The sequence below is a fragment of the Phycodurus eques genome, chromosome 18 (genome assembly GCF_024500275.1).
Source record: "Phycodurus eques isolate BA_2022a chromosome 18, UOR_Pequ_1.1, whole genome shotgun sequence".
NCBI classification, from domain to species: Eukaryota; Metazoa; Chordata; class Actinopteri; order Syngnathiformes; family Syngnathidae; genus Phycodurus; species Phycodurus eques.
The window spans coordinates 19,389,477-19,404,043 of record NC_084542.1 but is presented as its reverse complement, the minus strand read 5'-3'; the positions used below and the strand labels follow the sequence as shown (position 1 = coordinate 19,404,043).

The following is a 14,567-nucleotide window of genomic DNA, read 5'->3' as shown; positions in this document are numbered from 1 at the left end:
GGACGTCCAGCATATGATGGCAGCATATGTTTCTCTAAAACCTGTATGTACCTTTCAGCATTAATGGTGCCTTCACAGATGTGCAAGTTCCCCATGCCATTGGCACTAACACAGCCCCATACCATCACAGATGCTGGCTTCTGAACTTTGCGCCCATAACAGTCCGGATGGTTCTTTTCCTCTTTGGCTCAGAGGACACGACGTCCACAATTTCCAAAAACAATTTCAAATTAGCTTTTTTTTTTAATTTTTTTTTTTTTTTTTTTTTTTTTTTTTTTTTTAAAGAACGTGTTGCAGGCATAAAATTCTAAGTTCATGATTATTTGTTAAAAACAATCAAGTTTATCAGTTTGAACATTAAATATATTGTCTTTGTAGTGTATTCAATTAAATATAGGTTGAACATGATTTGCAAATCATTGTATTCTGTTTTTATTTATGTTTTAACACAACGTCCCAACTTCATTGGAATTGGGGTTGTATATCCGCGATTCACACTTGTTTTTCAAATCCACAAATATATCCCCAATTTACACGTGGAAAACGCGTGCAATAATTTGTGGATTTGAAAAACTTGTAAATCGCGGATACATTTGTGGATTTGAAAATCAAACCTGCCGCCTAGCGGATGGAGGGGAGGACCTTCCCACACGTGTGATTTTTTTTTCAACTTGAAACTGCGTTGTCTAAAAAATAAATGCGCGTGCCTGCTGATCCACAACCACACCAACAATTCACAAGCAAAATTGAATATTTACAAATGCTAAGTCATGATAAATGCACACACGACATTTTAAAAACACTTGTAAATCGCAGATATAGTTGTTAATTTTAAAAATGTGCAAAACATTTGTGGACTTGAAAAACAAGTGTAAATCAGAGATATATTTGTGGATTTGAAAAACATGTGCAAATAATTTTTAGACATATCTCTCCCCATACATTAATAGCTATGCTAGCTACGCATTAGACGATCGGTCCATATAAAACTCAAGTATTGATGTGGATGAATTTGCTTTAATATGACTCAACTCGTTCGTCGAAATTTTCGGTGTGTCATGAGTGAATGGTAAATAATGAAGTTATTTTGTATATAGCTAAATTGACCGCAAGAGGTGGTGCGGGATCAGTCTTTAAAACCGAAAGTGCGTGGCATTACACTCACCTCTTCCCGGGACAGCTGGTTGTCGGTGATGGCGGCGAGCTGCACGGCGACCTCGGCCGCATTCTCTGCACCCAACACAGGACAAATGATTAGGAACGGGTTCAGGGGTCTGTTGGTGTCACGTGACTGATGGAGGAGGAGGGGGGGGTCTACCTGCCGACACTTGGATGGCATCGATGTCGGTGCAGTTGCTGAAGTCGGCGGATGACCAGAAGGATGAAAAGTCGTGAAGGTCGATCATGCTGACGAGAGAAAGAGAGAAATGCTATCCATTTCTCCCAATATGGCGCTGCCCATAAATTGATTGATTATTCCATTTCCTTCTTCTATTAGGTATCTGTATTATATCAATATCATGGCTGATGCGGTCATTGTGACTTTTCATTCAGACAAAACATTAAAGATGGCGCCTACCAGTGTGGTCGCCTCGGTTACGCGCTCTCTAGTATTGTTTTTGTGTTTTTCGTTCGTCTTTGGAGACATTACACGACTCACTTACACAAGGGAAGACTTGCTAACCATCAAGGAGGCTTCTCCGGACTTTCTTTCACCAACTTTCGCAAATCCGCTCAGTTTTTTGCCCCCGAGTTACTCACCGGAGCAGCGACCGCGGTCTTTGGCGCATGGAGGCGGAGGCGACGCCACAGAGGGAAGCGAGCCGGCATCCAGGTGAAATTCCACAAGAGCGGATACAGATTGGCGTTTCCGTCCATCCACCTCGCGAACGTACACTCCCTACCCAACAAAATGGACGACTACCCACCCTTGAGGACTTGCACGCTGCCAGAACTAAGACAAGAGCGTGCAAAATCCTCTCGGACCCTCCACATCCCGATCACCAGCTCTTCTAGCTCCTTCCCTCAGGTAGGCGCTACCGATCAATGCAAACTAGATGTTAATAAGAGTATTAAAAACCTATCTTTTAATGCACATTTAGATTAGATCGGATTATACAAATTACAGATGGTTCTTGACCTGATCAATGTGTGAAGTGCCTTGAAAAATAAAGCTGACTTAACTTAATAGTACTTTTTACATTTACTCCCTAAATTTGAAAAATAAAAAAAGATGCGTACTTTCCCCCTCCTTTGTCAAAATAGGCTGGTTACCTTTTTTCAACATCAGTGTATGACAACACAATGTAAAAAAATAGCATGAGAGAGGGAAAGCTAATAAAAATAAAGTTAATAAAAAAGGGAAAATATTGTGAAATTTTTTTCCCCACAAAGTTATCAAAAGGGATGTTATGTAAAGAACTTACAGCAAAGATTTGACTTCTTGCTTTTTTACTATAGAAATTTCAGAATCTGTACTTTTTTACTTTGACTTAAGAAGAGAGTTGAATCAGTACTTGTACTTTTAGCACAATTTTTGACAAGTATGTGTACTTCTACTTTAGTACACCATGTGAGTACATTTTCCACCTCTGCCTCCATGTGCTTGTTGTTGTTACCAGCTGCGGGTGGCGCTCTGCTCCTTGTTGGGGAAGCACGGCAGAAGCTGAGCTACGCTGGGCGGGGTCTCAGGCCAGCGGTAGTGAACTGTGTCGTCTTCTGGACAGTTCTCTGGCAGGACAACAAGAAAAACACCAACAGTTCTCTGTTGGTCAGGATGCCAAATAACCAATAAGAACAAGAACAAGAAAAGACAGTTCTCTGTTACGATGTCAAATAACAAAGATCCTTATAATATAATATAAACCCATTTTTGGAGTAATTATTCGCACTAGTAATGTAGTGGTACATTTTATATGCTGCTGCCTTTCACGCAGACGGTTTGGGTTTGATTCCCGGTCAGTGCAATGCCCAGCCACTGCCCGTTCCAAGCACAGATAAAAATGGGTGGGTTGCATCAGGAAGGGCATCCAGTATAAAAACTGTGCCAAAGAAATAATGTGAGTGACTCGCCGTGGCGATTCCTGACAGGGAAAAGCCTAGTCACTGCATCTTTATTGAAGTAATTGTGCAACCGTTTGTCTTCTGTGTTTTGTGTCCCTCTCCACTCAAGTCATATCACAAACCAAAAATAGCCAAAGTTCTCCCAATCTTCAAATCCGGTGAAAAAGCAATTACCATCCGATATCCATTTTGCCAACCCTCTCTAAAATCCTGGAGCGAGTTGTCTCCAATAGACTTAATGATTGAAATAAATTGGATATGATTGTTGCAAGGATAGTGCCACCTGTATGGGAATATTCAGTGACAACATGCAATCGATGGCGGTGACTGTGTAGTAGGAGTTTTTGGGGGGGGATTTGTCCAAAGCTTTTGACACAATCAATGCTGACATTTTGATTCGGAAACTGCACCACGATGGCAAAGGTCTAGCCTTGGACTGATTTAGCAGTTAGCAAGATGGAATGGAACAATACTGTACGTCTATGTGAAAGACCACAAATTAATTACATTGAACTACTGAGCACGGGTTTTACAGGTCCATATAGGGATCGCCTATCTTTATCCTGTACATCAACGATTTTGTTAATTCCTCAAATGTGCTCCACAAAGTCTTTTAGCGAACGATACACAAGCGCCATCAGCACCGGGGCTCCCCAAGGAACAGTCCTCCCTCCACTGCTCTTCTCACCCAACAAGAACGACTGCACCTCAACGCACCCGGCTGTCAAACTCTTGAAGTTTGCAGATGACATCACAGTCATCGACCTCATCAAAGACGCCGACCAGTCCTTGTATCGCCAGGAGGTGGAGCGGCTGGAGCTTTCGTGCGGCCGACAACCTGGAGCTGAACACGCTCAAGACGATAGAGATGATTGTAGACTTCAGGAACCATCCTTCCCCCACAGCTGTCCCTCACGCTGTCCAACTGCCCTGTGTCAACCGTCGAGACCTTCAAGTTCCTGGAAATTTCAGTTTCTCAGGACCTGAAGTTGGAGACCAACATCAACTCCATCATCAAAAGGCCCAGCAGAGGCTGTACTTCCTACGGCTTCTGAGGAAGCACGGCCTGCCAGAGGAGCTGTTGAGGCAGTTCTACGCAGCGATCATCGAATCGGTTCTGTATTCATCCATCACAGTCTGGTTTGGTGCTGCCACAAAAAAGGAGAAAATCAGACTGTAACGGACAGTCAAGGGTGCTGAAAAAATTATCGGCACCCACCTACCCACTCTTGAGAACTTCCACGCTGAAAGGACTAAAACAAGTGCATGCAAAATCCCCTTGGACCCTCCACATCCTTAGTCACTTTAAACTGCTCTAAAATGCTTAAGGACTCTGCATCATTTGCACAATTGCCATTAAATCAGCACACCAGTGGTACACTTTCATTGCTCAATAACTCCCAACACGTGTTTTTTATGTCCTAAATGTATATTTTGTCATAGTGGATGATTGTTGTTATACTAGAGTGGCTCCAACGACTGGAGACCAACTCCTTGTGTGTCTTGTAACATACTTGGCCAATAAAGCTGATTCTGATACTAATTTGTTCTTGGCCCACATGAACCCATTTGAACTTGAATGACTTCTAAATAAAGCACTTTTAGAAATCAATGTGGTTTCAATGGGAAAAAAAATATTCAATGTAAGGGTTAACCCTAACAGTGAGCTGCACTAAATTTATCTGAATAAACTATAGCTCTTAAAAGTCATATTGTTGCCCATGTAAAAAATATTTTATGTTGCTCAAACCAATAAATACATAATTTTATTCCATCTTCATCGCTTCTCATACAAAATTTAAAATACAAAATTGAACGTGCATTAGGGTAATGTCACCTGGTACAACACGTTTCCTAGCCACATAATAAAAACCTCCAAGTGCTGCAAAAGAAACTGGTACGTGCCCTCTCCTGGTCTGATTTCAACGCTCCCACTCGTCTGCTCTTCCATCGCCATGGAATACTAAGGCCTCCCAAAATCAACGTCTATCAAAATGCATGTATGATGTACTAATTAAAACATTGTATTGTATTAATTAAATCCCAAAACTCTGAATTTATCCCAATTAGTTCCTCCCTACATGGACACTACAACACTAAGTGAAGGTTTCAAACGTGCAGCCTAAATTGTGTGTGCTATATGGTCCATAGTTTTGGAACCAGCTTGATGCTCACGCCTCAAAACTGCCCAACTTGGCGCCATCTTCAAGAGGAAATAAAAAAAAAATGAACACTTGTCCATATATTTATAATTTGTTTTGAATCAGGAGTAAGAACAATAACACTTTCTGTCAGGATGTCAAAAAACAAAACAAAGAGTTGCGTGTCAGGACAAGGCTCAAAGACGTGAAGAAAAGCAAGCGTGTGTTTGGTGGTGTTACCCAAGGCGTTGACACGTATGGAGTGCGCGTGGACCTCGAGACCGGCGCCAATCCGAGGGTCGCCACTGGAGATTCTGTCACGGACCTCCACAGGTACATCTGTGATGTCATCAGTGATCTCATGGTGGCGCAGCAGGGCACGGCACAGGAAGCTGCGTGACAGCAGCGGCTCAATGTGAGCGCCACACAACATAACCGTGATCTTAAACCTGAAGGGCAAAGGCTTTGACCTTGAGTGACCTGCAGGCTGGACGCTGCAGGAAGTAGAAAAGGTAGCGTTAGCGTAACATGCGCGTGGCAAAGACATCTTTTCCTTTGCTAAGCTGCGACTCACCTGAGCGAGTCCACAGAGGCGGCGTGAGTCCAGTTGTGGAAGGTCTCGTTGAGCTGACACCGCACGCACGCATGCAGACATTAGTGTTGGCTTAGCATATGATCTATTTTTATTAGCCTAAAATCACCATGAGCCTCCACTAGAATTAGTCTAACATTAGCATTACCCCTCCTTAGCCTCCAGTAGCATGAGCCTCAACAAACATCACCCTAACATTAGTCCAACTCTAATATTAGCATCAGACTCCATTAGCATTAGTCAGCATTGGCAATGGCCCTCCACTAGCATTACTATTAGCCTTAGTCTGAGTTAGCCTTTACTGTGTGAAAACGTGGTCAGGCTACTTACCCAGAAGCCCACGGCTTCCTCCACGGCAGCTCGAGTTAGGGTCGAGCTCCCATCATGCACCACCACAGCCAGTCTGTAGAACAAGGCCTCTGCACAAACACGAAACCAACAGAAAACCTTTGATTTGACTTAAAAACATTGTTCCACAACTACACTAACATGGCTGTGTTGAGTAATAGCAGCTGCTGTTTGCTTTTGGCCACCAGTCTACACTAATGACACAAGCAGCCGCGGAAGGCGATGACGAGCACAAGGAATCAATCAAAAGGTCAAGTCAATTCACTGATGAGCCAATCACCAGCCACCTGAAAGACCCCGCCCACCCTACTGATTGGCAGCTGTCACCTCACCCAAGAAGCACCAATCAAAAAGGCGAAATAAATTGTAAACACCCATATCATTTGAATGATTCTGATTAGAATTGCTCATTTTGACCTACTGTCCCTCGTCCAATCACAGCCGTGCTTGCTTGGACACGGGCCCCACAGGCCCGCAGCCATGTTGTTTACGGGATGGCACACTGGGGTGGGGGAAGGGCTCAGCGGCGGGAGTCCAGAGGATGCGCAGCTCGTGTTTGTCAGCTGACAGGAAGTGAGGTCGCGCTCGGGAGGCGTGGCCAATGTGAGGGCCGGAACGACTGGAGCACCCGAGGGAGGTTGAAGAGGAGGAGTCAGATGTGGAAGGGGTGGTGTCAGAGGAGGACGGGGGGTCAAAGAAGGAAGGGGTGGGGTCAAAGGAGGATGGGAGACAGAATGAGGAAGGGGCGGGCTCAAAGTAGGGCAGGGGAAGGAAGTAAAAAAGGGACGGCCCCCTGAAGCCCGCTGGTCGGGGGCAGAGTCAAAGTGAAGAGTTATCCATGGATCCGCCTCCAGCCTGGTCCCACGTGTTACCATGACAACGGATGCGACAGGAAGCGCGTTTGACAAAACAGGAAGCGACAAGCCATCACTCGACGAAGTCGTGACGTGCCATGAGGAACGCTCCACCTCGCTGCCTGTCGCGGGAGGAGAAAGTGAAGGGCCATGACCCGAGAATGCCGACAGCCAATCAGACAGCGGCGCAGCAAAGGCACTTTTTGGTTCAAAGGTCGAAAAAGTTCCAAAGTTCCCACTCAGTGGAGCTGGAGCGGCATTGAAGACACCGGCACGTGATTGCCCAGTGTGTGCTGGGTGGGGAGTGGGCGGAGCTAAGGACCACGGCATCACCGTCGAAGGAGCCAATGAGTTTCTAAACGGCTTCTGTGGGGGCGGGTCGTGGAGAAAAGACGGTGGAATGAAAGCAACATCAGAACTTGCATTATGGGTCCTGCTGGGGGCGAGGCTTAAGAACCTCTGGATGGTGGAAGCTCCGCTCCCCCGGCTGATATCTCCACTTCCTGTAGCTGTGGCAACACTCACACTAGCCGAGTTACCTTGTGAAACAAGAGGCTTGGCAACGGTCGTGGTGGCATGCCCTGGTGGAGCTACTGTGACGGCCGGCCGGCGACCTCCTCTCGGCCGCTTCCTGCGCTGCGAGATGAGCGGCGTGGAGATGAATGCCACGAAGGGACTCCGCCCACGCGTCACCGCCCCCCACACGCCTGTAGGGCTGGGAGTGCTAAAGAGGGCGTGGCTTCATATTTGAGGTGAGCGGCCAGTTGCCTTGATGGGGGTGGCCCCTAGGAGGGCAGTTTGGAGGGTCCAGAAGCAAAAACACGAGTATGCCTCCATTGGCGCCCCAGGCCACCAGAAGTTGCCTTTGTGAGCGGTGTGGGGACAAATGCCAGAAAAGACCACCACCGGGTAGAGGAGGCGTGTGGCCCCGGGATTGGGGGCGTCGGTGCTAAGGTAGGTGCGACTTCATATTTTGGGTCCGTGTATATGGGGGGGCCCTGTGGTGGTGAGGCTGCAGTTTTGTGAGTAGCAAAAACACAAGCATGTCCCCGACGGTGCCCCCGTGCCACCCCAAGTGGCGTCCCCCGTGGTGCCACTCACAAACTGAACTTGAAACTGAGAAGTCCTTCTGCATAACCGCTGCCACCAAAAGGCGATGCCGTGCACACATGACAGGAAGTAAACAACAGCCATCAGAAAAACAGTGACAGGCCACAACATTTGATCATGATTGGTCAACTAAGTCTCGGCGTAAACATTGTCTCGTACAGTGACAACTGTACGAGACAATGTCTAGTACTGCTAATGGCAGGGAATAGGAACGTAATTGACGCACAGATGACAGCAAAACACTGTTTTGTCCAAATGAAGGTTCTTAACTCACTCCCAATTGTTTCCTTGGCACCTAGATGCTACCAAATGGCACCAAGTCAAAAACAGAAGCTAGGCAAATTTGTGGATGGAGAACCACAATATGGGGGGGTTCACTGTCATGCTAATGAGAAGAAATCAGTGAAGCAGAAAGGAGATTTAGCACGTTAGCATGGCCGAAAGTGAGCAATACAAAAAAATAGCTGGTGCTAACTTTAAAACATTAACTTCATAAACACTTTGTTACAGACAGGAAGTGAAAACACAATACACTGTGACTAGCAATATGAAATATGCCATTAATATTTAAATAATTTTAATTAATAATATCTTTTATGAACTAATGGACAAACACTTGCAATGCTACATTATGCTATGCTACACCAATTGTCATAGCTTGAAGCGTGCTATGCTAGCCCATTAGCACGGGACTGATCCTTACCAGGCGTTGGTAGGTTAGTGAGGGTGTTGTTAGTGATGGCTGCCAGTGTGTGGCGCTGCGTCTGCTGAGCTACACGGGATGTAAATAGCAACACATCACAACACAAATCGCCCCGGCACCCAATATCACTTCAAACAGATGCAAAATGAACCCCCAAAAAACTAAATGTTTCAAATGCCTGTGTTTGGGACTCTGCGTCTGTGTCGATGAGTCTTCATGTCTTTGTCTCTGCGTGTCCGTTTGTGTGTCTGTGTGTGTGTGTGTGTGTGTGTGTACCTGTCAGCCACACCACAATTTTTTTTTGGATTGACATCTGTCAATCAAACAAACTTTTTTCCTCTTAAAAAATGTATGTTGAGGAAAACATAAAAATAAATATGTAGTGTTAAAGATCTGTCTGTAATGTCAAAGATTAACTTTGAAGATTCCCACCCCCCCCCCCCCCTTCTGTTCCTCCAGATGTAGTATTCAGTGAAAAAAAAAAAAAAAAAAATGACTGTTGCTAATGGAGAACACACGCACACGGAAAGACTTTGCCTGTCACGAATGTGGGCAATATTTTCCCTGAAGTGCAAGCTCGCTGCTACCGTAAAATGAACCTTGACCTTGTTTACGCTTCTGTTGACCAATGACAGCTTACCCAGGGACCACCTGCTGGTACTCCTACTGGTTCTGGTGAGACTGGTGGTACTGATGGGGGTTAGAGGCATGCGGGTGGGCGTAGAGGCTGTGATCAGATGGACTGAGAAGGACAATGAACAAGAGGAACAGTCCAAGTGGATGGAGGAGCACATGACATTTAACAGCAACGTTTAGATTCCATTCCTACGATTGTTGCTCTACGATGGTACGAGTAGGAACATTTTAATGTTGTTGTGAAACCCTTTTTGGGGAGCCGACATTTACTGTACATAAATGACTTCCCAATCTTCCTCACATAAACCCAGAATCAAATTTCCATTTGGCGACCAGTTCAGAGAGTCAGAGCCAGAGTCAGCTGGGATAGGCTCCAGCACGCCCGTGACCCTCGTGAGGATACGGAAAATGAATGAACTTGAGAGGAGAAAAAGACACGAGGAAAGAGCAAAACAAAAGGATCTTCAACATGATGGAAAGGTACTGTACCACCGACGAAGAGAAGGAGGAAGGAGAAGAGGTACAAAAATGAGAAAGAGGATGAAGGGTGATGATATGGAGTAGCGTGGCATTGAGTGTGTGTGTGTGCATACGTTTGAGTGCGTGCATTACCTACCGTGTGTATGTGTTGCATTAGTAGCATGGATGGTGTTAGTGGAGTCAGCGGGAGAGGAAGCGGCTGCGGGAATGTTGCAAGGAGAAACAAGACAAGTAGGATGACCAACATGAATTAATCTTAATCACGCGCGCGCACACACACTCACACACACACACACACACACACACATACATACACCTACACACCATCCAGTGTGTATAACAGAGGTGAAAGCAAGCGCACATCCCAGCGTGGATGGCGGTCAAATCGTTTTTCTACCTGGACATCCCAGGTGGGTGGAGTCGCAGTTGCCGTGGAGGGAGCCATTGCTGGGTGGTGACACACCTAAAAGGCAAAACAAAAACCCAAATGTAGTCAGAGGACATGTCCAAATTGTGTCCTGATGTGCAGTGCTGACCCAAACAACATGGCTGCCAAGAGAGTTAGCTAGTTTAGAAAGGGAAAGTCAGTGGTAACAACTTATGCCTGGATCAGACTACAATTTGGTCTTTCCCGATTGCACTGTCAGTCTAGTGCCATAAAATCTTTCAGATACTTTGATTCTTTTCAGATCAAACGCTGTCAGAGAGGCAGAGCCAGAAAATGTGTCACCGGTTAACGAGACCGAATACACCCGTTACCATGGTGACGAGAACAACAATGGATCGTGCCAATGTATTGTGTGGGGAAAAGAACGAAATGAGGAAAAAAGTGTGGTGGTCGTCACCGGTGCTCGGGAGAGGACGTTCGTTCAAGGATTGCTTGAGGTATGGTCAGGTACGTTTAATACAATACGGCACGCAAGCACCCAACAAAACTTTATGTATCCTACCAAGCTAGTGCTAGCACTAACGGTTGTAGGTAAACATGCTGGCGTTCTGTCGAATCATGCGCTAAAGCTTCAGTAAACATTGGTTTGTGCCCGTGAAATTTTTTTGACAGCAACCAAGTACACTGACAACAGCAAGCACGGGAGGCGATGCGCTGGTCACAATATGCAATCCTATTAGTCGACGTCAAGGTGCACTGTTGGAGAGTCGTCATTGATATGTCACACTACACGGAAGATATCCAAAAAAATCAAACATGCTAGACTTTTCATTTTGGCATTGTAGGGCTATTATAGGGCCAAATCGTTGGTCGTGGATTATGTCACACGACAAGAGGTTTTGCCGTTCTCAACAAAATATGTCGGGCCCGATCTGGGAACTCGCCCACAAAAGCTAATCGGGCCAATATCGGGGCCAAAATCCTATGGTCTGGTCTAGGCTTTAGCAAATTCTCCAAACCTTTCTACTACTTTTTTCTCCAAAAAGCAACTAGCGATTAGCATTCCTGCTAAGAAGCATTTTTTTCACCAATAGGAAACACTTATTTTCTCATTATCTACAATATTTTTATTGAAGTTTACGCAAGTTAAATTAGTGCTCGGAAAACAGTTTCAAAGCTCACTCGATAAAAAATAAAAAATTGTCTTTTTAATTAAAGACAGGACACACAAACACACACGAACGCATGCACACATACACGTATACACACTTGTAGAGTGCTGGTGTGCACACACGTACGCATGCAAAGCGGCACGCCGTCTTTTGAGAATTCAAGGGAGCAGCTGCAGTCCATTAGCTTAACAGCCCAGCGGAATGTCCTAGTCATTTTCCTCACTGCTTCCATTTGGGTGCGGAAGTGACATTAAGGAAACAAACCAACAAGGAAGCAAATGAGGACACAAACAAGGAAACAAATGAGGCGAAAACACAAGGAAGCAAACAAACAAGGGAACAAACGGAAGGACACAAGGAAACCAACAAGCAAACAAACGGAAACAAAAACGAAACAACTCAAACAAGGTCACAAAAATGGAAGCAAATAAGTTAAACAAGGAAAAAAAACAAGGAAGTAAACAATGAACCAAATGACAAACCAAAAGCAAACCAAAACAACAGACACGAGCGAAACAAACAAAAAACTAGAGAGAACTGAAAGAGACAAGCGAAAACTACAGACACGCGAGAAACAAGTGAAAGAGACTAGAGAGAAACTAATAAGAAAAAAGACCCAGACTAGAATGAGACTCAAGAGCGACTCACTGCAGCTTAGGCCGGCGTCCGTCTGGGCCAGGGTGGGAGGTACGTCCCAGAAGTTTTTGTCCCAGTCGATGACGTTTCCTGCCACGTGGCAGGTGAGCGCGTTGAGCTGCTGTACCGTCATGGCGTAGTCCCAAAGGCGAACATTGTACATGCTGCCCAAAAAGTTGCTCGGCCCTGATCCACACAAAAGCTAACATTAGCATTCTAACAAGGAAAAAAAAAGGGGACACAAAATACAGAGAACCGCTTATCGCAAGTTATAGTGTCTGTAGCGTTTAATAAATGGCTGAAAAGTGCACAGGCGACTGTGGCTCTCCTTTCCTACATGCAAGGGCATGATAGTAAAAGTAAAAAAGTAAAATGGTCTCTATAGCAAAAGATTGCTGCGATCCACAAGCAGATACATTCCACTCACCCAAAAAAAAAATGCAATGTAGTGAGGCCGCGTTAGGCAAACTGATATAGTGGGGGAACACTATTACACAGGGGCTGGTTTCTTCACTTGCTATATGTCGGTTCTGTTTAATTGTCGCATGTTTAACATTTGATTAAATTTTTGGGTTTGAGGCAGCACGGTGGACGAATATTCAGCACGGCGACCCAGTGTTTAGCACGTCTGACTCACAATTCTGACGCTCTGTTTCTGAATTTGGCCTGCGGCCTTCCTGTGTGGAGTTTTCATGTTTTCCCTGTGCTTGCCGGGGTTTTCTCCGGATACACCGGCTGACTCTCACGTTTAAAAAATAATCACGGTGGCATCATTAAAGACTAAATCAGGGGTGTACAAACTCTTGACCGGGGCCCATTTGCACTCCGCACGTTTTTTTATTGGTCTACCACACAGTCAATAATATAATTTAACCCTGCAACACCACATCAAAAGTTAAAATGCTGAAAGATGGCACACTATTTTAAACATTAAAAAAAGTGGAAATGTTTGACAATTTTTATTTAATTATAAAGACATTTGACATTGGCATAGCATGAAGAGTCAATGTCAATTCCCATGGGCCAACGGGGTTTGGGTGCACTGTGAGCAAGAAGCTCACAGCTAAAGCTAGGGACGTGGCATGTCACCTCTCTGCTGGGAAAGTAGACCGAGCTGGTGTGCGAGGTGGAGAGGTTCTCACTAGATTGGTCAGGCTCGCCTCAACACACAGCTTGTGCACTGATACCATTCCTATATTCCACTCTGGAGTTGCCCCTGATGAGATGAACCGAGCAGGTGTGGGCATACTTATTGCCCCACGACTCGGTGGCTGTACTTTATGGTTCACCCCAGTGGTGGAGAGGGTAGACTCCGTCCGCCTTCAGGTGGGGGGACAGGTCCTGACTGTTGTTTGTGCACCAAACAGCAGCTCAGAGTGCCCACAGATTTTTGGAGTCCTTTGAGGGGGTGCTAGAGAGTGCTTCCTCTAGGGACTCCCTCGTTCTATTGGGGACTTCGATGGTCACGTGGGCAATGACAGCGCGGTGTGATTGGGAGGAACGGGCCCCTCGATTTGAACCCGAGTGGTGTTCCATTATTGGACTTCTGTGCTCATCTCGGATTGTCCATAACAAACAAAATGTTCAAAGATAAGGGTGTCCATACATATACTATACATACACTTGGCACCAGGACACCCTCGGCCGCAGTTTGATGATCGAATTTGTGTAATTTGACCAGTGGTCGCAGGTCTTGGACACTTGGGCGAAGAGAGGGGCAGCACTGTAACCAATCACCATCTGGTGGTGTGCTGACTCAGATGGTGGTGGAAGATGCCGGTCCAACCTGTCAGGACCAAACTTATTGTGAGGCTCTGCTGGGAACATCTGGCAGAGTCCTCTGTCAGAAGAAGTTTCAACACCCACCTCTGGACATCGATCAAGTCCCGTGGGAGGTGTGGGACATTGAGTCTTATTAGGCCATGTTCCATGTGAGCTGTGGCCATCAGATGGTCGGTGCTTTTCGTGGAGGAACTCCCCGAACCAGTCGGTGGACACCGGCGGTTAAGGATGCCATTGGGTTTTTTCGGGCCTGTGGGACCCATTAGCTTGTGAGGCAACTGATGGGTACTGACAGTTTGGTTATCACTAAGGGGAAAAAACGAGTTTTTCCCCTTAGTGCTGCTGACCTTGACTCGGGACATTGTGAGTCAATGGGGAGAAGACTTCAAAGACCTTCTCAACTCCACCAAAACACCTTCCTATAAGGAAGGACAGTGAGGTGGGCTCTCTATCTCTTGGATTGAGGTCACCAAGGTGGTTAAACAGCTCCTTGGTGCTAGTGGCCCAGGGATGAATGAGATCTGCCTGGAGGTCCAAAAAGGCTCTGGATGTAGTGGGGCTCTCTAGGTTGACAGACCGATGTCCAGCATCGCATGGACATCAGGGACAGTGCCTCTGGATTGGCAAACCAGTTTGGTGGTACCCGTTTTTAAGAATGGAGT

At 45.8% G+C, this 14,567-nt stretch overlaps 1 protein-coding gene across 1 annotated transcript in view; it reads right to left on the bottom strand.

The window, feature by feature from the left end:
- adgrg6 (adhesion G protein-coupled receptor G6) overlaps nt 1-14,567 on the bottom strand; it is a 43,690-nt gene that overhangs the window by 22,510 nt on the left and 6,613 nt on the right. Inside the window, exons 6-15 of the mRNA XM_061703634.1 lie at nt 12,136-12,309; nt 10,325-10,390; nt 10,064-10,126; nt 6,127-6,215; nt 5,779-5,831; nt 5,675-5,698; nt 5,445-5,596; nt 2,619-2,730; nt 1,319-1,407; nt 1,166-1,230 (exon numbers count right to left, since the gene is read on the bottom strand). Coding sequence (XP_061559618.1) covers nt 1,166-1,230; nt 1,319-1,407; nt 2,619-2,730; nt 5,445-5,596; nt 5,675-5,698; nt 5,779-5,831; nt 6,127-6,215; nt 10,064-10,126; nt 10,325-10,390; nt 12,136-12,309 — 887 coding nt within the window. The remainder of the gene's footprint in view (nt 1-1,165; nt 1,231-1,318; nt 1,408-2,618; nt 2,731-5,444; nt 5,597-5,674; nt 5,699-5,778; nt 5,832-6,126; nt 6,216-10,063; nt 10,127-10,324; nt 10,391-12,135; nt 12,310-14,567) is intronic.